The 21,208-nt window shown below is 46.4% G+C and overlaps 4 protein-coding genes across 6 annotated transcripts; 1 reads left to right on the forward strand and 3 right to left on the reverse strand.

Annotated features, from left to right (window-relative positions):
- Positions 215-1,918, reverse strand: LOC8085704. Its single transcript, XM_002468547.2, has 2 exons — positions 1,088-1,918; positions 215-704 (listed from the first exon to the last, which is right to left on the reverse strand). Exons 1-2 carry the CDS (start codon positions 1,778-1,780, stop codon positions 669-671), a joined length of 729 nt encoding a protein of 242 aa, XP_002468592.1. The 5' UTR covers positions 1,781-1,918; the 3' UTR covers positions 215-668.
- LOC8061447 (probable LRR receptor-like serine/threonine-protein kinase At1g12460) lies at positions 2,050-5,218 on the reverse strand. The gene is made up of 2 exons (XM_002468548.2): positions 3,848-5,218; positions 2,050-3,761 (listed from the first exon to the last, which is right to left on the reverse strand). The coding sequence occupies exons 1-2, from the start codon at positions 5,032-5,034 to the stop codon at positions 2,264-2,266; spliced, it is 2,685 nt and encodes an 894-aa protein (XP_002468593.1). The 5' UTR covers positions 5,035-5,218; the 3' UTR covers positions 2,050-2,263.
- On the forward strand, positions 10,853-16,239 carry LOC8061448 (RB1-inducible coiled-coil protein 1). Of its 3 annotated transcripts, none has more exons than XM_021451248.1 (13): positions 10,853-11,271; positions 11,863-12,035; positions 12,116-12,219; positions 12,409-12,492; positions 12,882-12,985; positions 13,060-13,146; positions 13,526-13,728; positions 13,858-14,059; positions 14,144-14,194; positions 14,278-14,376; positions 14,488-14,547; positions 14,621-14,745; positions 14,855-16,239. In XM_021451248.1, exons 1-13 carry the CDS (start codon positions 11,059-11,061, stop codon positions 16,002-16,004), a joined length of 2,655 nt encoding a protein of 884 aa, XP_021306923.1. In that variant the 5' UTR covers positions 10,853-11,058; the 3' UTR covers positions 16,005-16,239. The 3 variants fall into 3 exon arrangements, with proteins under 3 accessions (XP_021306923.1, XP_002465946.1, XP_021306924.1); XM_002465901.2 differs by having other exon boundaries at positions 14,624-14,745; XM_021451249.1 differs by having other exon boundaries at positions 12,885-12,985.
- On the reverse strand, positions 17,527-20,194 carry LOC8085705 (transcription factor RF2b). Its single transcript, XM_002468549.2, has 4 exons — positions 19,159-20,194; positions 18,858-18,990; positions 18,645-18,729; positions 17,527-18,036 (listed from the first exon to the last, which is right to left on the reverse strand). Exons 1-4 carry the CDS (start codon positions 19,995-19,997, stop codon positions 17,798-17,800), a joined length of 1,296 nt encoding a protein of 431 aa, XP_002468594.2. The 5' UTR covers positions 19,998-20,194; the 3' UTR covers positions 17,527-17,797.

Consider the following 21,208-nt stretch of genomic DNA (forward strand, 5'->3'; position numbering starts at 1 on the left):
TCCGCCCTCGTCCTAGCGATTTGGGCATGTCACTAAACAGTTCCATGTTTTTTATTTCAACTGTTTTTTTTGGCATGGATTCATTTCCTCTGAATTAGCTCATATTTTTTATTTCACTGAACTATTTCTTTTGGCATGTCCCTAAACAGTTCCATTTCCTATGAATTAGCTCTACCTTTTAAGCATAGAGTTATTGCCTTCTTTTGTATTTCACCAAACAGTTCCTTTTTTATTTCATCAAACGGTCCCATTGTTTTTATGTATCTCCATCTCGAGAGATTAGCTCCACCTTTTATGCATGGTCTTTGACATGGTGTAATAAAAGTTCACTAGTTTCACATGAACACTAATACATGGTGTAACAAAAGTTCACTAGTTTCGCATGAACTCTAATACATGGTCTTTGAGATGGTGTGACAAAAGACCACTAGTTTCACATTCAATACCTACTACCTCCATAACAATGGAACATTTCTTTCAAATCTTGTACTAAGAAAAATGCAGTGTCTCTTGCACACCGTTTAATTTCAAAAAAGAAAGATTTTCACGAGAAGACGGTAGAACACCAGTCGCCCGACAGCGAGGCTTTCTACTTGCGAACACGCCACTTTGCCATGCTTCCTCCATTATGGTCTCACATGCATTCTGTACCGTTTGGCCATGTGCAGCTAAGAACACACGATGAAGAGCTTCTTCATGAGCTCCTGAAACATCAGACAGAGCAAGACCAGGGACAAAGCACTGTCATTAGCGTTTAGCGAGAGCAGTTGTGGTGTCTGCATCACACACTGACAATAATATAATAATAATAACAACTTCTGCTTGCCAATGAGAAGATGCATCCGTGGCTTGCCTGTTGCTTCAACGGCAAATGCAGATGTAATGGGCCCCATTCCCACAACAATATGATATGAATTTGTCTGAATATGCTGTAGTGATGTGATACTTTTTGTATTGTTAACTAATTGATGCTAACTGACTTTACGGATTCGCAAGCTTGTCTCTGACTATTAAATGAAGGGCGCGGTTGTTTCAGATTTACTGGTGCAGACATAAACAAAGATGAATGTGAATTGTAGAGAATTACCACGGAGGAGAGGCTCTTCTTCCCGACGTCAACCGGCAGAGCTTGTCCGCACCTCAGTCTCCGGCTGAGCACCATAAGCTCCTCCAGTGTCGTCGCCGCGCTCCTCGGAGGGCTCCATGGATTGTTCTTGTTCAGCTGGTCCTCGTCATTGGCCACCTCCCAGCTCTTCTCTGAAGGCGCTCTGGGAAACTGAAACTGAAACTCCTGGTCCTGTGCTGAAGTATCACCACTGGAGTGGCTGTAGTCTTCTGACTCTGAAAACGAGAACCAGGCGTCACGACGGCCGGAGGAGGAGCCATCTGCCCATGCTACAGCGCCAGAGGTATCGTTGCTGTCTGGAAAACCAAATGCTTCCAGCTCAAAACCAAGCGAGTATTCCTCCTCGCTCTCGACCACAAATGGGTTCAGTGAGCGGGAAGACGCTGAAAAGCCACCATGATCCGGGGGGAGCACATGGAAGGGAGATGCTTCCTGCAGAGGCTTCCCAGGCTTTTCTTCCCACTGGAATGGCACGCTCACAACAAGCTTTGTCGGGGTCGGGGATGGGCATGCAAAGGCTACTGGCACTGGCTTGGAGATGACCCAGTCCCTCTTCGGTGCACCGGGCTTCACCTCCCAGAGAAACGGGACTGAAATCTGCTGCTTGACGCGTTCCCGAGGGTTGAATTCGGTCAGTTCAAGCTCCCCATCCATTTTTCGAGATATTTGGCTTGGACTTTGGAGATGAAATTTGTGTTGTGTTGCTGCAGATCTTGCCTGCACTGCTGATATATGTAGGAGAGAACTTGTGGGTTAGATGAGCTGCTCCTGCATCACACTGCTCTTGTTCAACTGTTCCTTTGCTATGCCTGCAAGCTAGATATACAATTAGACAGTACCAACTCCTCTTTAAGCTCAGACCAGCAACTGCTCTTGCATTTGCAGTTTTTTACATAGATTCAACTTAGAAAGAGCCTTACATAGACCAAAAACCAAAAGGATAAAATCATAGACATGGATTTGGTAATTTGACCAAAACAATCACTTATTCAGCAATAAATCTAAATACAATTTACAAATGAAGCTGCGCCACAGTAAAGAATAAAAAAAAAGAATGTGACCTTCATCTGTTGAAAAATCAGAAAACACTTTTCCTGTTAACATCCTATTCTGCTACTATGTTCTGACAGCAGAAGATCAAGAGCTAATTCTAACGGACTCCAAGAACTGTACCACTTCTGCCATGCTAGGTCGGCTTGACGGTGTATTGGAAGTGCATACCAGACCCAATTTGAGTACTTGAACCAATTCAGCTTCAACAAATCCCCTCAGGCTTCGATCAAAGCAGTCCGATGCAGTTCCATCCTCCAATATCTCTCTTACATAATCACGGAGAACCACAGCTGTAGCCACCCCAGGGCTGTCCACAGGTTTCCGCCCTGTCACGATCTCAAGCAAAACCACCCCAAAGCTAAATACATCACTCTTCTCGCTATATCTCATAGTCGGAGATGCCAGCTCCGGTGCAATGTACCCAATTGCAGTGTGAATTCTACTCAATTCAATGCTTCCTAGTATTGGCAACAGCTTCCCCAATCCATAATCAGATAGCTTAGCTTCGTATTTCCCATCTAACATAATGTTGGAGGACTTTATGTTGAGATGCAGGATCTGTGGCCGGCAATCATGGTGAAGGTAAGCAAGTGCACGGGCCGCTCCAAGTGCAATGTTGAACCTCCGCTCCCAAAACAGTTCACCTCCAGTACCTCTGCTGCTGCTCTCAGAGAAAGCATGAGGACGGTTACCATGGAGGTGGTCATACAAGCTCCCATTGGTCATATATTCCGAGAGAAGCAACTGCATCGAGGATGACCAGTAGTAACCCTGAAAAGCAACCAGATTGGGGCGGCTGAGGTTACCAAGCTGGCTCATCTCTTGCTCAAACTCATCCTGGCCTCTCACCCTCCCTAGTGTCTCCAGTTTCTTCACAGCAATGGATAGGCCGTTTTCAAAAGTGGCCTTGTACACCGTACCAATTGATCCACCACCAATGAGACAGTCCTTATCAAGTAGCGCCTTAGTTCCAGTTTCCCAGTCTTCATACCTTGAAGGCAAGCTCTTGCTGAAAAGCACCAATTTTCCGATGATGGCATTTGAGCCTGGAGATGCAATTGGGGGGGTGCTCTCAGACACAAGAACCTCTTCCTCTTCCTTACTGTCCTCATCTGTACTCTTACGTGTATAAGCCTTGATGTTTAACGCACAAACAATGCATATTCCAATAAGTATGAGGGCTGCGGCAACAATGGCGATTATGACAGGCACACCCAATCGTCTGCGGTGCTTCATCCCAGTCCCACAGTTATTGGGCAATGGAGAGCCACATAGTAACTGGTTACCCATGTATGCAGTGTAATCAAATTTCTGCAAGACTGGCTCAGAAGGGATCATGCCAGATAGGTTATTGAAGGACACGTTGAAATGTGTCAGGTTAGAGAGGTTCCCAAGCTCTGGAGGGATTGGCCCAGTCAGTTGATTCTCCGAGAGGTCTAGGAGATCAAGGTTTGTGAGCTGCCCAAGTGTGACGGGAATGCCCCCATCAAGCTGGTTCCTGTGGAGATCAAGCATCTTGAGGTAGGTTAAGTTGTTGAGTGTGCCTGGGATAGCTCCTTGCAGTTTGTTGCCAGACAGGTTCCTGTGTTGATGTAATTTAGCTACTACTAGTCAGTACATTGTACCAGAAGCGAATTGCAGCAGTGCGAGTACTGAACAAAAACTTACAGTTCAAGCAAGAATTGGCACTGGCTGAGGGATCCTGGAATCTCTCCTGTAAGAGCCAGGCCCGCGAGGTCGAGTGTGACAAGCATCTCAATTCCCCCGAACTCAGCTGGAATCGGACCGGAAATGCCAGGATTGCCCGCGAGCCGGAGAACGGAGAGCGACCGCAGTGTCCCAATCACAGGCGGTACAGCTCCAGCAAGAGCATTCGCCCCCAAATCCAAAACCCTCAGGCCGCGGCAATTCACCACGCTCTCCGGCACCGGCCCCGTGAGCCGGTTGCCGGACGCGTCCAAGTATGAGAACTTAGTGCCGCATGTTGCAATGCTGGGGATTTCGCCGTCAAAGGCGTTGGAGGAGACATTGAAGTAGGTGATGTTTACCGAGCCGAGGAGTGCAAAGGGCGCGGCTCCGGAGAAGTTGTTGCTGCCGACGTCCAAGAGGTCAATGCGGCCGCAGGAGGTGAGCTTGCCGGCTATGTCCCCGGAGAGCGCGTTGCTCCGGACGGAGATGTAGTTCATCTCCGGCGGAGCGCAGACCCGGTCGGGGAACTCGCCAGAGAGGCGGTTGTAGGAGAAGTCGAAGCCGGCGAGGCGCGAGCAGTTGGCAATGCCGGGCGGGACGGGGCCCGTGAGGTCGTTGTGCGCGAGCGAGACGTAGCGGAGGCGGAGGCAGGTGTCGAAGAGCGCGGCGGGGATCCCGCCGGCGAAGCGGTTGTAGGAGAGGTCGAGCAGGCGGAGCCACGGGAAGGCGCCGAGGAAGGGCGGGATCTCGCCGTCGAGCGCGTTCCGGCTGAGGTTGAGCTTGTGGAGCGTGGGCGCGAGCGCGCGGAAGCTGGAGGGGACGCCGCCCGTGAGTGCGTTGCCGAAGAGCGAGACGGACTCGAGCGCGGGGAGGCGCGCCAGGGAGGGCGTGAGCGTGCCCGCCAGCCCCGCGCCGTGGATGCGCAGCCGCGTCACGGCGCCCGCGTCGCAGGTCACCCCGACGAAGTCGCAGGGGTCCCCCGTGGGCGTCCACGACTCCAGCACGCTCCCCGGGTCCGCCGTCACCGCCGCCTTGAAGTCCAGCAGCGCCCGCCGCTCCGCGTCCGTCGCCGCGCCGGCAAGTTGGCACTGGCAATGCAGCAGCAGCAGCGCGGCCAGAAGAACCGCCGCCGAAGCGGCAGGCGTGGCCTGGGAGCGGCGCGTCATCGCGACAGGGGCAGGCCGCGCTGTGCCAGCGCACGCAGCCGCAGCGGCATTAGCACGACCAGCTCGGCCGCGGTGGCCGCTGCTGCTACTAGTAGGCGGAGGCCGGAGGAGTAGAGTAGTTTAAGCAGCCGTTAACTGGCAACCACGGCGCCGAGTAAAGGAGTAGCGAGTATAGGTGGCGGTGGGTGGCGTGCGTTATGGTGTGGCCGCGGGCGTCCGGTACCAGTACAATCGTCCAAGCGAGCGGCCGCCAGGCGCCAGCCCGCCCCCCAAGCGGCCTAGTTTTCGTGTCGCGCGCGGGGCGCGTGCCCGCGTGGGACGTTTTGCCTTGAGACGTTGTCGCGAATTGCTCCCGCGGATGTGCGTTCCTGGCGACCCGGGGCAGGTCAGGTCGGGTCGGTCGCGGGAGGCCGTAGCGCCGGCCGGCATCTACACGTGAATTCTAGGCGAAACGCTTGGCTTTTGGGAGGTCAGGTCAGCGGGGGCAGTAGACGGAATGATGGCACAGAAAAGGGGAGTGCGTGGCTTTCCGGGTTGGGGATCTGCCGGCCCGGCGTGATCGGAGCAGATCAGGGCGGGAGCGAGCAGCACCGTTTGGTGGGAGCCGCCTGTATGCCGCGTGGGCAGGACGAGGAGTTTTGCCAGTTTGCCTCCCAAGGCCGCTGTTTCTGCGGTTGGTTGGCACTTGGCAGGTTGGGACATGGCATTGGCTGTGGCAGCCGGGATCCGGCACGTCGAGTTGCCCGTTACGTGCGCCTACGGGCCACGGAATGGACTCCATTCAAGGCCGCGTCTGTACAACTACGAGCTCGTACAGACTACGGAGACGCGTGTCGCCCATGAGCCATGAATACTAGTACGTACTACGTCAGTACGTCACTCACGCCACGTACGTGCAATCATGCCGACGCGTCAGTGTCGTCCTGGTCACCGTACCTGTACTGATGCACGCCGGTTGCGGTGGGTGAGCGACGGGAGTACGGCGCAGGCACGGTTGATGAGAAACGAACTGTTGTGTTGTGCTGCAGCCTGTGCAGGCAACGGGGTTGATGAGTTCAAGGCGAGATGGGGTGGGGTACGATGGGCGGAGCCCGCCACCAAATTGTTCTTTTTGGCAAGTCAAATAGGCGATTTTGAGCACCGTAGCGCGCCTGTTGTGCTCCTTTTTAGCAATGCGTCTTTGGAGTTGGTGTGCCTTTTGGTCGGCAATGATTCGTTAAGAGTTCATGATCATAGACGTGCTTGCAGATGCCCAATGATGTCGCGCCATTGTCATATCTTTGTGAATTGTGGACCGAGTTTCTGCAAACAAAGATAAAATAAGATCAAGTGCAGAGGTGTCTCTGTCGAAGTTTGAAGCCTTGACAGTTTCCTAGCGAAGGTCCTTAACTATAAGTGCCAAAAAAGTGCCGAAAAGAAACACGTGAATACAAACCCCAATCTATTACCGCATGATCTACTGTGTAATGATCTACTCCCTCTGTACCTATAAAACAAGTCGTTTTAGACAATGTTTAGGTCAAACATTGGAGATATAAATCATGAATAACTTTTAAGTTGTTGAGTTTAGAAATATGAAAACCATATGAATATATTTGTCTTAAAAATACTTTGATAAAAATATATCTATACTAGTTTTAATAAATATTTTTATAAAAACAAGAAGTCAAAGTTAGACTTTGGAGACTGTGTCATTGTCCGAAACGACTTGTTTTATAGGTATAAAGGGAGTACAGAAATTATATTGGCCAAGATTTTTTCCCCTTTCTTTCTTTATGTTCTATTTCCAAAATTTATTTTTCTTCGACCTTGGTTAATCAAATACCGCATGTCTTTGTTGTTGGTTACTCAATGTTTTTCAGCTTTCGAATTGTTGTCTTTGTTTGGTTTTAGCTTTTCCCAAAGAAAAAAGAGTTTTTTTGTCCAAATGTATCTTGTGTGTGTGTGTGTGTGCGCGTGTGTTTCAATGTTCGAAACTTCTAATGATGCAATAGTTTTCTATTTATAGTACAAATTTGATGCTAGTGAAATAAATTTGTTGTACTCATAATATAACTCACTATGATGGAAGTGGTTATATGGATATTGCTGAGGAAGCTCACATATGGGCCACCTCCCCCTTGAAGAAACCTAATAGGGTTGGTGTAATATGAATTCATTCCATCCTCACCGAGGGGGCGACTATAAAATGTCATTGTCTCTCCCATCTTACTCATTTGCAAATTCTAATCACTCTCTTTTGTCTACCCCTTAACTTGTTTACAATGCAAGTTTCTAACAGATATATATTCGTTTTTAATTGTTTGTTTTATTATAGTCTCACATACACAGAGAACCAAAATACGATGCATGGACTAACATACAAAAATTATCGGAACAAAAAAATATTACTTTGACATGCTTATTATAAAATTAAAAAAAATGTTCCTACCCAAATACTGACTAAATTTAACATTACTTAGAACTGGTGCACGACCATTCTACGTATACCTGAGCATTTTGTGGGCCCGGCCTAGTTCGAGCCAAGCCGAAAAAAGCTCGGTTATTTTGGGCCGGAAAGGTCCTGTCTATGACTGTCCCACTGGGCAAGTTGGGCCTCATTTTTGGGCTCGGTCCGGGCTTGGGACGAACCATTCGTGCATTTTATAGTGTAAAATAGCTAAAAATAGTATTTTAGGCTAGGTTCGGGTCAATTAAATAAAGTCTGGCCAGCAAGATCTGTGTCCATCACTACTACAAAAAAGATTTACCGTGACCTTTTGAAAACACCCTACGAGACGGGTAAAAATTTCAACCGCCTCGGTTAATGTTACTAAAGTTCATGGACAGGCTAAAACCCGTTAGGCTTGGGCTGGGCCCACAGGCCATGCTAAATTTGCTTAGGTATAATTTTATGAACTGATCTTCTTATTTTGTCCCTACCTATAGAAGTGAGGCACCTCTTCTATTAAAAAAACTCTTGAAGATAATAATATCATGGATATAATAGTGGAGACCAATGGAAGGATAAGATGCTACGTGTATGCCTGAGTGACATTAGTAAAAGAGATGACCTTCTCAAAACAAAATAAAAAGGTAAAATTTGCTCTTGGACATCCAAAACGATGCAGAGTTATTGAGGGACATCGTAAAAAAACTACATTTGCTAGTGGATATTTTATCATGCGACCAATTTGAGAGAAGACACTACCTTGCCCGGAGGGAGGAAGAGAGGCTATGAATAGACCATTTTACCCATGCCTTGACTGGATAGATCTCATATTACGTTGCGTGGTATGGTTGACAGAAGGCACTAAATGAGATCCTTAGTGGCTAGGATGATAGTTTTGAGCATGTGTTCGACTGGAAGGCAGAGATAGAGAAGAAGAGCTAGGGGCAAAATGGTCTATTTGTATACTCCTTTTCTCCCTTCCGCAAAGATGGTGTCCTGTGGCAAATTGGTCGCGTTATGGAGTGTCCACCATCAAATGTAGTTTTTCACGATTTCTCTCAGCAAATCTGCATCGTCTCGGATGTCCAAGAGCAAATTTTGCCAATAAAGAAGCATGACTTACTTGGGGCCTTCAATGTTTTTATGATTTTGCTAAGTACTACATAAGTCTAACTTTCTAAGGCGGGCAAGCAGAAGCCCATTAAACCTAGATGAAAAAAGAAAGTTTGCCTATGACTTTGTCTTAAAAAAGAATCTAATCCTATGTTTTTCTGATCATAGCATAGGCGTAGGTGCCAATTTGGATTTTAATTAGATCTGACTTATTTTAATTTGATTAAATTAAATATTCTAAGACCCCTATTATATATAAATGTTAGGTGTTATGTTTGGTCTTAAGGATAATGCGGGAGAAGATGGGGATGGTTATCTTTTTGGTGGCATTTGTTTGGGAGTCAAGAGACGCCAGAGATACCCTCTGCAGACTATAGTGAATATGCGCTTGATATTTGGCGCAACCCCATTCTCAGAGAAAAATAATGACACACTCGTCTCACATCCACACCATTAGGGGTGTGTCTTCACCGCATGTCTTCATCCCCACCGACAACGACAAAGTTACAATAGAGGACAAGTCCAACTACATGACGACCAAGTCAACTTTTGACATGCCATAACATAGCTACAAGCAATGGTTTTGCAAATTTACACATTATTTTATGTTAAATTTAGTTTTTGCATGAACAAAGATGTGTGGGTTGATAAGGACTTGGTGGTGAAAATCGTACCAGGTCGTCGCCCGACTTCAATGATAGTGACGCCCATGGGTGCCGTTCTCCCCCATGAAGGCAATGTCTAGCAAGTCCTCCCCTCCCATCTACTTTGTCTAGGTGAAAACTTCCCTCATCCTTCGTACAGTGAAAGTGACATCTCACATCAGGTCCTCTTTGCAGGTGCTGCTCTGGATAGCTTGCTATGTGCGGTGTAGATTGTCAATGGACTTGCGTTGGCTTGTGGACATGGTGGATGTCTTGTCTTCCTTTTCGACTTTTGCAGCTGGTCAACTTGTATTTTATGGGAAGGGAGCTCAAGTTTAACGAGGCTTTGTCGAAGAATAATATCATATATCGCTTAAAGGAATGTCGAAAATCTATTCGGTTGTTTCGGCCATAGTCTATGGTTACTGAGGTCATGCTCATGTGTTTGAGTTAGAGTCATAGTCATAGTGGGATGATAGGATGAACCCAATCCTTTTTTCTAGGGATGGAATCAACCTTGTTTCGTGTTTGGTTGAAGAGGATAGGACAATCCGTGTGTTTCTGTTTGTTTCGGAGAGAAAAAGGTCTAGGAGTGACAAATCTTAGGCCTTGTTTAGATGCGAAAAATTTTTGGTTTTCGCTACTGTAACACTTTCGTTTGTTTGTGGCAAATATTGTCTAATCATGAACTAACTAGAATCAAAAGATTCATCTCGCGATTTACAGGCAAACTATGTAATTAGTTTTTATTTTTATCTATATTTAATGTTTCATACATGTGCCGCAAGATTCGATGTGACAGAGAATCTTGAAATTTTTTTGGTTTTTGGGGTGAACTAAACAAGGCCTTACATGGAAGATTTTGTCTCTCACCATCTCCTCATTCGTAAGGGATGGGAGGATCCCGGGCTTAAAAGCGTATTTACGAAATATTGTGTTTTGTAGGAGGACGATAGGTTCAAAGAATTTGGTGATACAAGACAACATATGAAACTGTTTCTCCGTGGTTGAATTGCAGGAAAAACGAGATGGCTCCAGATTCCTGGGTCTTATTTCTTTTTTTTATTTATAGGGTGCGGAACTTTATTTTTTATAAAGCTTTTCTTCATTTTTTTAAAAAACTTATGGTGCTCTTATATTTTTACTGAAATTATCAGTTCCATGCCTGCAAGGTGCCAGTTTCACATGTCACAACCGAAGCCCATGGATCGTCGATCTTCCAGTTACGTTTCGGTTCATCTTCATCACCCGGCGGCGGCCATCTAGGGCATCTAAAAAGTTTTTAGATTTTAATATTATAGTATTTTCGTTTTTATTTGATAAACATTGTCCAATTGTAAAATAACTAGGCTTAAAAAATTCGTTTCACGATTTACAATTAAATTATATAATTAGTTTTTATTTTTATTTTTATTTAATATTTTATATATGTGTCATAAAATTGATGTGACAGAAATTTTTTTGAAAAGTTTTTGTGTTTTGGTGAAGTATAAACAAGGCCTAGATCTAGCGCGGTTCCTTCCTCGACACACTACTACACCCGGCCCAACCAACCGGTCCGTCCGACTATCACCCGCGCAAATCCCCACGATTTATACCCGGGCCCCCGCGAAGGCGCGAACTCGGGCGCGCCACGAACTCCACAGCCCGCGCGCACTCACAGGAGAGGAGACAGGACTCGGTGCGCGCCGTCCCCGTGCGTGAGCGTGGCGCCGTCCACCAAACGCTTCCACCACCCGCCAGTTTCCCTTCCGTCCGCTTCCCGCTCGGCCGTTCCTCCTCCCCGCCACGGCGCGCGCCCCGGCAGCGGGAGGCGGGGCACTCTGCGCTCGCGCGATGGCGCCGGACCCGTGCGCCGACCTCGCGGTGACGCCCAAGACGGCCGCCAAGGACGAGGCGTCCTGCTCCATGGCCACGCCGCCCAAGGTCACTCCCGACGAGGTGCGCGCGGTAGCGCAAAAGTTCGCGAACCAGCCTATCCAGGAGACGGAGCCCGGCGTCTGGGCCGTCCTCACCGCCATCTCCAAGAAGGCCCGCCTCCGGCCCCAGGTCCCCCCCTCCCCTGCCTCTCTTAAACCCTAACCCTAAAACCCAAGCATTGCCAGTGTTCCTTCCTTCCTTTTGCCCGCATTCCTGTTTGATGTATATGTATTGTTCGGATTAACTATGCGTGGGTTGCACCCTGTGTTTGGGCTCACTGGTTCCTGCTTTGTTTCTTTCTTCTTTCTTGTAAATTTTGTAAACTCCTTTTTAAATAAATGCTGTAGGGGTGAAAGCCCCTCCAGTTTAGTTCAAAAAAAAAAACTATGCGTGGGTTGAAGCAAAGCAATTTTTTTTATCGCTGAAACAGTTGTTGAATTGTTTGGTTTATTATTGTGATGGGCTTTATTATTATTAGTTAATGACAATACCAGTTTATTAAATTTGTTTTTGGCTTCACCAGTTACTGATTCTGAATGTAGTAGGCTTCTTTATAATTGGGAAAAGTGCAGAGTTCCTGTTGTTATTATCATTAATATGTTTCAATTCATGGCCTAAGAAATTCATGGTCTACTATTGATGTTGTTGGCTTGGGCTTGCTAACATTGCAATTAATATTTCCTTCACCCATCTGATTGGAGTTCTATGAATCAACTGAAGGGAATGAACATTCTTTTGAGTGCTGATGAGCACTGCCTAGGACGCACTGTTGAGGAGCGGTTTCAGATTTTTGCCCAGCAGATCAGTGGGAAGCATTGCAAGATATACAAGGACACCGTCTTAGGGGAGCTAAACCGCCACGAGCCTGTGCCTGTTTACCTCAAGGACACCAGGTTTGGTTTTTCATCTTCTGGATCTTTCAATATCTGTCAGTTTCGTCTTCCTACATTTGTTGAACTAATCTCTGGTGCAGCTCAAATGGCACATTCATTAACTGGACAAGGCTCAAGAAAAATTCATCCCCTGTCAAGCTTAATCATGGCGACATTATATCATTATCATCACCTCCTCATGACAGTAAGATCCTGTGAATAGTTCTGATTCATTCATACTGGGTTCACTAGGGTAGGTATTCATTTGCTAGCACTGTGTGCTACTATTGTTCTCTGTGTTCAATGCATCATAATGTTTCTGTGGCATGTTATCACTGCTGTCTTGTGATTGATGTTGCAAATCTTCTATTCAAGTTGAATGTTGCTTTTGCAGACAAATCCTTTGTATTTGTCTACCGCGAAGTTAATGCAATCAGTTGTGTAGAGATTGGGGCTCCCATTCTTAAAAGGAAGTCAGGTAAAGAGTTTTCTATCTTATTGTTTGGTGATCATGACTACTCCCTCCATCCAAAAAGAATGCAATTATAGGTTTGGGACAAGTCAATCTTCCTTAAGTTTGACCAAGTTTGTAGAAAAATAATATAAATATTTATATTCTCAAAATAGGTTTACTACGAAAATATATTTCATTATTAATCTAGTGATACTTATTTGGCATCATAAATATTAGAACTTTCTGGTATAAATTTGGTCAAACTTGAATTTGTTTGACTACTTGGGAAGTGAGAATTGCATTCTTTTGGGACAGAGGCAGTATGTTCCAAGTTTTGATAGTTATCATGGTTTGATGGTCACACTATGTTACAAGTTTTGACATATGCACTTCTATTTTGTTTGATCCTGAAGAAGAGGGTGGTTCTGGAAGCAAGAGGCTAAAGGGTCTTGGTATTGGTTCTCCTGATGGTCCTGTTTCACTAGACGATGTCCGAAGACTAGAAAAATCTAATGCTGTAAGTTGGCTCCTTTGATATGACAATAATTTTATCTTCGTAATTTGCTAACTTAGTAGCTTAAATTGATTCAGGATCTCAGGGAACAACTTGAGGCACATGTTGTGACAATTGAGACTTTGAGGGCTGAAATAAAAACGGCCCAAGTGCAGCATGGAAAGGTTATACATTACTTCCATGTCCCTCTCCTACTTTTTCATGACATGTTTCTATTTGTGCTTTTGTCTTGGTCTTATATTTCTCCTAGCATAAATAACTTTGCATCTTGTATTTCATGGCCCATGTCACTTCTAAATTCTATTATTAGTCTACTTGATGATGATGTTCCACCATTGTTTGTCACTGTGCACAACTCAATATACCCTGATATATTGATCGTATATTCATTATTCAATCAAGTTAATATCTATTTATCTGTGAGAGGAAATAGCCATTCCCTTTTACGTAGTTGTCATTGATTAGGTTTCTACTTACTTGAAGCTTGTACTCGTCAGTCATCATGTCTCATTTTATTTTTGTACAATTACTATTTATCTGTAGGAACTTGAGGAGTTGAGAGAAACTACGTCTAGTTCTTATCTTGATCAAACTAAATCTCTTCGGTCAGCACTTGAGGAGAAACAGAAGCAAATAGATTCACTCAGTACATCAAATACAGAGTTACAGAAGTCTGTAAAAGATCTGGATGAAAGGCTTAGTGCATCTAAACAATCACGCGATGATGCTGATGAGATAATTTCAAGGTATTCTGCATTGCCATGAGATCAACTTGTTACCATTTGACAACAAATACAAAGAATGTCCATCTCTTTCCATGCACCATTTACTATTACATGAGGATCTCATATCTTTGAATTTTGAAACATTTCCAGCCAGAAAGCAATCATATGTGAGCTTGAAGGACAGCTTAGTGAGGAACGAAACTTAAGAAGGGAAGAGCGTGATAAGGCTGCACATGACTTGAAATCTGCATTGCACAAAGTGCAAGCCGAGGCTCAAGAAGAAATTAAGAAACAGGCAGAGTCTTACCTTAGACAACAAAGGGAACAGAAAGAAGTTATTAGCAAGCTTCAGGTTATACTTAACTCCAGTTAGTCTGATGACGAACTCTTTTTTTTCGCATCATAGATTTAATAACCTTCCACTCCCTGTTTACAGGAATCGGAAAAAGAAACCCGTTTGCTTGTGGAAATTTTGAGGTCCAAGCTGGTATGCTATTTCACAATGACTGCTTTGAATCTACCATACCTTTACTGCACGACAATTATTTGTTCTTTGTTCTTCTCATGCAGGAAGATGCTCGAGATAATCTTGTAACATCCGAGAAAAAAACAAGAGAGCTGGAAGCTCAACTTCAGGACGAGCAGCTAGTATCAGCCAACAATCGAAAGGTACCAGGCAGTGTGCATGGTAGACTTCAGTTATTACATCTAATTATTTTTATTCACTGTATTTTAGTTGCTGATAATATCTTACCCCCTTCGGCACCCTTGTGATTGCAGAAATCAGAAAATCTGGAAACTGAATTGAGAAAACTGAAGAAGGAACTTGAGAATGAGAAGGTAAAAATGTTCCAGTGAAATGAGCATGCATAGAAGGTTGTTTCTCTGCTGACAAGGCATATCCTTTTGTTAGCAGGCTGCTCGAGAAGAAGCATGGGCAAAGGTCTCAGCACTTGAGCTTGAAATAGCTGCAACGCTTAGAGATCTATCAATTGAGAAACAGAGGTACCAAGGAGCTAGAGAACGGATTATTCTACGGTAAGGATCATGTTTCAGTCTTATAATAGGCACATTAAGAATCCCAAGCGCTGTAAGCTATAAGTTATGTATAATCCTTTTCTATTCCCCCCTATGTTGCTTATTGCAGGGAGACTCAGCTGCGTGCTTTCTATTCAACTACAGAAGAAATCTCTTCTCTGTTTGCGAAACAGCAGGAACAGCTGAAAGCTATGCAGAGAACTTTGGAGGATGAAGAGAACTATGAGAGCACCTTAATGAGTGTGGATCTCACTAAAGTGCCTCTAGACACCGTAGCCACTGATAATGCTGGTATGAAGCCAGTAGGCTGCTCAAAAAATACAGTAGGAGCTTCAAGTGCTTCACCAGAAAATACCCAGGTAAGTGAACATAGTTCCAGTGACGAAGATGCCAACATGACTGAGCAGCATGATGATGATGGTACTGCCGATGGTGGCAGCACTCAAGGTCTAGAATGCACCAGTCCAGAAAGGTCAGAGGAGAGATTAAGGCCGGGTTTTCATGGCAATCCTGTTTCTACAGCTCCTGAGAGGGAGGTAACAGACACTGAGCAAGTTCCTGAGACGGAAAGCCAAGCTGGTAATGTTGGTTGTGATGACCAAAGATGTGACAATATGGGAGGAGAGACTATGCCACTAGAGGACGAAGTGCAGCTTCCAGAGAAGGACGAACCTACTGCATTACTCAAAGATGCAGTGCAGCCACAAGCAAATGTGGTTCGTATTCCAATTCCCGATGGTGGCACTGGCCACTGTTCTGAAGAAAAACATGAGGGTGCTTGCTCTGAGAGCAAACGGGAGGACACACATGTTGGAGCTATCAGAACGGCTGATCTGTTGGCCTCAGAAGTTGCTGGGAGTTGGGCAGTGGAAACAGGGCCATCTGTCCATGGGGAGAACGAATCTCCAAGGAGCTTGGGAGATGCTGCCGATGCTACAGAGCAAGACGAAGATGGAGGTAGCGAGGCAGCTGATGCTTTGTTAACTTTGGTGAATTCAGAGGGCCAGGCGGCTGGGAGCCAGAATAATGTTGAGCATGCCAGTTCCAAAATAACCAATGATCATCGTGTTCTTAGTGCCATGATTGGAATTGTTGATCCTGAATTCAGGAAGCAAATGTCCAGAAGTGGAGTTGGAAATGAGGAACCGATGTCCGACGCTGAGACGGATGAAGGCGTTGAGGAAGGTGATTCTGATTCAGATACAGGTTCAGATGGCAGTGACAGCGAGGAGGCTATGGTTGAGGATTCTGTTGGGTAGCTTAAACGGAACTGACTGTTCATTGTAAATGTCTCAATTCGTTTGTGTACCTTTCGTTGTATGAGCTTGTATTATGCGTAGCATAAGCCCCTCGTGCATTTGTTTTTTTATTCGTTATTAAGTGTCTTCAGCAGCTCTTGGTGTTGTACGAAATCGAGACCTTTTGGTCTTCAACACACAAATAAAGATATTTACTTGCTCCGTTCCAAATTATAAAATATTTTGGTTTTTTATATACATTATTATTTTTACTATATATTTAGACATAGTTATAGCATCTACTAGAATCTATGAAAGGACAAATGTCTTATAAGTAGCTCTCTTCAGTCTTTTTTTTTTAAAAAAAAAACTCTGATACTATTGAGGGATTCAAATGATGGCGATGTGGCGTTGCCAGGCCGAGGAAGAATTAATCATCTGTTGAGCGCCTTTCATGCAGAAGTAATAGCAGCTCTACAAGGTGTCCGAGCAGCATCGAGTTTTTGGGTCAGCCGGCTAATCCTGGAGACTGATGCGCTCATGCTACAGCAAGAGTTGGCTAATCCTGTTCGCTGCTGTACTTTTTTTTCCCTAGCCAATTGTGTTTTCTCACATGATAAATCAGTCAATTGTGTTTTTCTCTAACGATAAATCAGCGGACAGTCCTTTCAGCTACGACTTTTCATACCATCGAATGGACTTGTGCGAAACCTGAAGGAGGATTGGTGCAGGAACTAAAGTCACTTTTCTACAAACTTTTCATTTTTTTTTGTTTGTTCTTTCAGGCCTTGTTTAGATTTAAAAACTTTTTAGATTTTTAACACTGTAACTCTTTTGTTTTTATTTGATAATTATTGTCCAATCATAGAATAATGAGGCTCAAAAGATTCGTCTCGCAAATTACAGATAAAATATGCAATTAGTTATTTTTATCTATATTTAATGTTTCATACATGTGTCGTAAGATTCGATGTGACGGAGAATCTTAAAAAGTGCCACAAGATTCGATGTGACGGAGAATCTTAAAAAGTTTTTGGGTTTTGGGGTGAACTTGATGGGGAATCTATTTTTTTTTCAAGATTCCCCGTCACATTGGCTCTTGCAGCACATGCATGGAGTATTAAATATAGATAAAAAACATAACTAATTGCATAATTTGTTTATAATTTGTGAGATGAATCTTTTAAATATAGTTAATCTATAGTTGGATAATAGTTATCGAATACAAATTAAAGTACTACAATACCCAAAAACTTTTCAACTCAAACGTAGAGGATGTAACCGAGTTGCTCGTGCATTGGCTGTGCTGTCGTATGCGTGTTCTGAGGGAGAGGAGTTGATTTCAAGCTCCATCCCAGACATTGTAAATGTTTTTGTCGCTGCCGATCTTATGGCAGACGAGTAATGGAATTTCCAGATTCAAAAAAAAAAGGAAAGAAGGATGAAAGACCGAATCATGTCAGTTTACATTATTACCCTGCAAAAGACATTGGGGTGTGGGTAAGCATTTGTATCGATCCTGAGGTATCAAAGTGCAAAAGCATCAATAAACACTACTAGTATTATAAAAGAATATTAATCGGCTACAATTTGATCAGTTTGGTAACTCAAGCAACTGTATCATCATCCAAAGAATAAATAAATAAAACAGGAACACGCAGCAGGTTCATGACCTGGAAAAAAAATGCACGGTGCTTATTAACGACATTTAAAACCAATGAGTTAGGAAATGAAATAGTTTCAGTTCATCTAAACCGATCTTTTCTTTTCTTTTTTTTCTGACCACTCAGTGGTGGATAATGGCTCTGAGATCATCATTCCTTGGATTCATGCTTCATCCCTGCGCCATTCTGCTGCGCCTGCTGCAGCTGGTAGAACGGTATCGGCGTCGCCTGCTGTTGCTGCTGCTGCTGATGCTGATGCAGTTGAAACATCTGCTCCTGAACGCTGATTTGGATCTGCTGGGCTAGATTGTTGGACGAGCAAGAATCCCCGAGCTCTGCAGTCGCGACTTTCAGGCGTTGGAGCTCGCCTGTCAGTGCCTCATTCAATGCTGTTCAACAAGACAACAAAGTACGAGCAACGTCAAATACGAGATTAACCTCCAAAAATATAGACAATTCAGTTAACCCATCAATTTCCCATGTTGCTACCACTTAAACTTTCCCTCAAAGCACATGTTGGCCTGCCGCATTTTTTTAGAGTGCAGAGCATATGTTCCTACTACATGCTAGACACTAACATCGGCAGAGGAGCCACATATTTTATCTGACGAAAGGGTGTGATATTAAACAAAACACGAGCAAATCTTGGCTCCCAGATGATGGTTAGCACATCTTCCTAGACTCCAGTAGCAGTACTACTACATGCTAACGACTACCGGTATTGCGCGAGGGATCGCATAGAAAAGCAGCCAACCACCAACCACCAACCCGGCTGTCTCCAAATGCCAACACGAGCTCTCACCCACGATTCAGACTTTCAGGAGCCGTGGGCACACGAACTAGGCCGGACAAGCCAACATGTGAACGTCAACTTCAATGAATTGCTTATCCAATGCAAGGCTATCTAGTAGCATGCTAGTGCCTAGCACACCGGACGTTGACGAACACAGCGAGGAAGAAGGAGAAGTGTGCAGGTGAGTGAGATGAGGAGACGCACCGTCACGCAGCTGCGCCTGCTGCTCCATGGCCTGCAGCCGGAACTTGAGCTCGTTGTTCTGCGTCGCGATCCCCGCGGAGTCACGCTGTGAAGGCAAAAGGAAATTGTGATTCTTTGAGTCACACGATCAATACGATCGGCACACGAAGGATTTCGCTGCAATTCAAAGTGCATTGGAGGTTAAGCGAGGGCAGCATAGGGAAGAGTAGGCACCTGGAGAAGCGTGAGCTGGGCGGAGAGAGTGGTGGCCTCCGTCTGCAGGATCTGCACCTTCTGCTCCAGCTCCGCAATGTATCGCATCTTCCGCTCCTTGGACCGCGCCGCCGACTGCCTGTTGGCGAGCACCCTAGCAATAGCAAGCGACGAATTACCACAGCTCGATCAGTCCAAAGCTAAAACATTTCGCAAGCTCGATGGATCCAAAGAAGTAGCAAGAACAACAATGGAGCCACGCGCGAGAGCTCAAAGATTTAAGACGAGTGGAACTGGCATTGAGTAGTGGTAGTAGTTTTACCTCTTGACGCGCTTGGGGTCGGCAAGCGCCATCTCGGCCAGCTTGTCGTCGGCCATGATCTTCTTCATCTCGCCGGGGGTGAACTCGCCGCTGCCGAACTCGAGCTTGAACATGTTGGGCCCCGGAATGACGCCGCTGGCGGCGCCCGTCGCGCCGGCGGAGAAGTTGAGCTTGCCGATGAGGCTGTCCATGGACAGGCTCCTGGCGTGGCGCGGCAAGGGTGCGGCGGCCGGCTCCCCCGCGGCGGTCCTCTTGAGCCCCTCCCGCCTGTCGGCGGCGGCGGCAACGGCAGCCTCGCTCCAGAGGCGGATCCCGGCGCGGCTGTCGGCGGCGCACTCGTCCGACTCGTTCTCGCTGCTGTCGGCGCCGTTGGTCTTCATGCTGCTCCCACGGCTGTCCCCGTCGTCGTGGCGGTCGTCGGAGGAGTTGAGCCCGTCCAGCCCCTCCAGGTTAAGGTACGCGTTGAACAGGTCCTCGTCGCCGCCTCCGCCGCCGTGGAGGTGGCCGCCGCCCCAGCCGGCCTCCACCTTGGGCGGCGGGAGCTGGTGGTGTCCGTGGCCGCCGCCGCCCGACGCCGGCGGGAAGTACCCGAACGGGACGTCGCTGCGGGAGCGCCGGTGCGCCTTGCGCGGGCCCTGCTGCTGCGCCGCGGGGTCGACGACGGCCTCCATGCACACGTCCCCGCGCTGCAGCGCCGCGAACGCCTGTGGCGGCGTCGGCGGCAGCCCCGGCGGCCTGGTCAGCTTGGCGCTGCCCTGGTCGGGCAGGAACTGCGCCATCGGCAGCGACATCCCCAGCGCCTGCTGCATCATCGCGGCGTGCGCGTGAGCGTCGTTCATGCTGCGGGTGAGCGCGGCCTGCACGCAGACGGCAGACGCAGCGCGGCGGCGGTGGCACGGAATGGAATGCGGGGCCGGGTCTCTCTCTCTGGGTCGCGCGGGCGCGTTTAAGGGTATTTAATCGCCGTTTGGTGACGGGCGGTCTCTCGGTCTCGGTGAGGCGGTGGTGGGGTTGCCCGTTGCCGTGCCGCTCCAAGCTCGTCTCGGCGATTCGGCGTGCCGCCTGGTTTGGCATTTGGCTGGCCTGGCCTGGCCTCGTCTCGTCTCGTGCTTCCTTGGTGCGCTCGCCTGGGCCTCGCTACGCGCCACTGGACGGACCCGTGCGTGCCGCGTTCGGCAGCCTAGCACTGCATGCCGGACGAGACGCAAGAACGTCATCGTGCGCGTAGTATGTGCATCGACCTCGTGCATGCTGCCGTCCTGTTGCAGTGCTGTCAGGACGTGGTGCATGCACATTCATGACGGTTTGAACATTCTGTACGTACGAGTCTCGCTGTACTGTGTACGAAACAGCACCTTCTGCTGGACCGGACCGGACGGTAGCTAGCTACTTCAGGCTGCAGCGAGCTGTAGCAGCAGCAGCCGCCGCCGCCGCTGTGACGCTTCATGGAATCATGGGGACGATGGTGCAGCCGTGCAGGAATGGCTCTCGATAACTTTTACTGTTTCTGCACTGTCGTCGACCACAGTAGCTAGCACGAGGGACATTGGATACGTGCCAGCTAAGGTTAGATTGGTTGGGGATAGTATTTCGGCCACATATTAGGCCCTGGTTAGTTCCCTTTTTTTTTTTGCAAAATGAACATTATAGCACTTTTATTTGTATTTGATAAATATTGTCCAATCATGGATTAACTAGAACCAAAAGATTCGTCTCGCAAATTACAGTTGAACTGTGTAATTAGTTTTTATTTTCATCTTTATTTAATACTCCATACGTGCATAGATTCGATGGTTGTTGTTATTCAGCTAACAATTAGCTAAACTTTGTTTGGATTCGAAGTAGCTAACTATTAGCTACTAACTATTATCTGTAGGGATCCTAACTTGATCTTAGACTAGAAGCAAGTGTGTATCAAATGGTGATTTATGGGTTAGCTAGCCTATTTCATTTCTTCTATCTAAATTAATTATTCCTACATGGAATTTGCTATTCTAGTTCGCTTTAACGAGTTTAATTTGGGTTGATCCGATGATCCAAAATACGTGGG

Source organism: Sorghum bicolor, chromosome 1 (genome assembly GCF_000003195.3).
Source record: "Sorghum bicolor cultivar BTx623 chromosome 1, Sorghum_bicolor_NCBIv3, whole genome shotgun sequence".
NCBI classification, from domain to species: Eukaryota; Viridiplantae; Streptophyta; class Magnoliopsida; order Poales; family Poaceae; genus Sorghum; species Sorghum bicolor.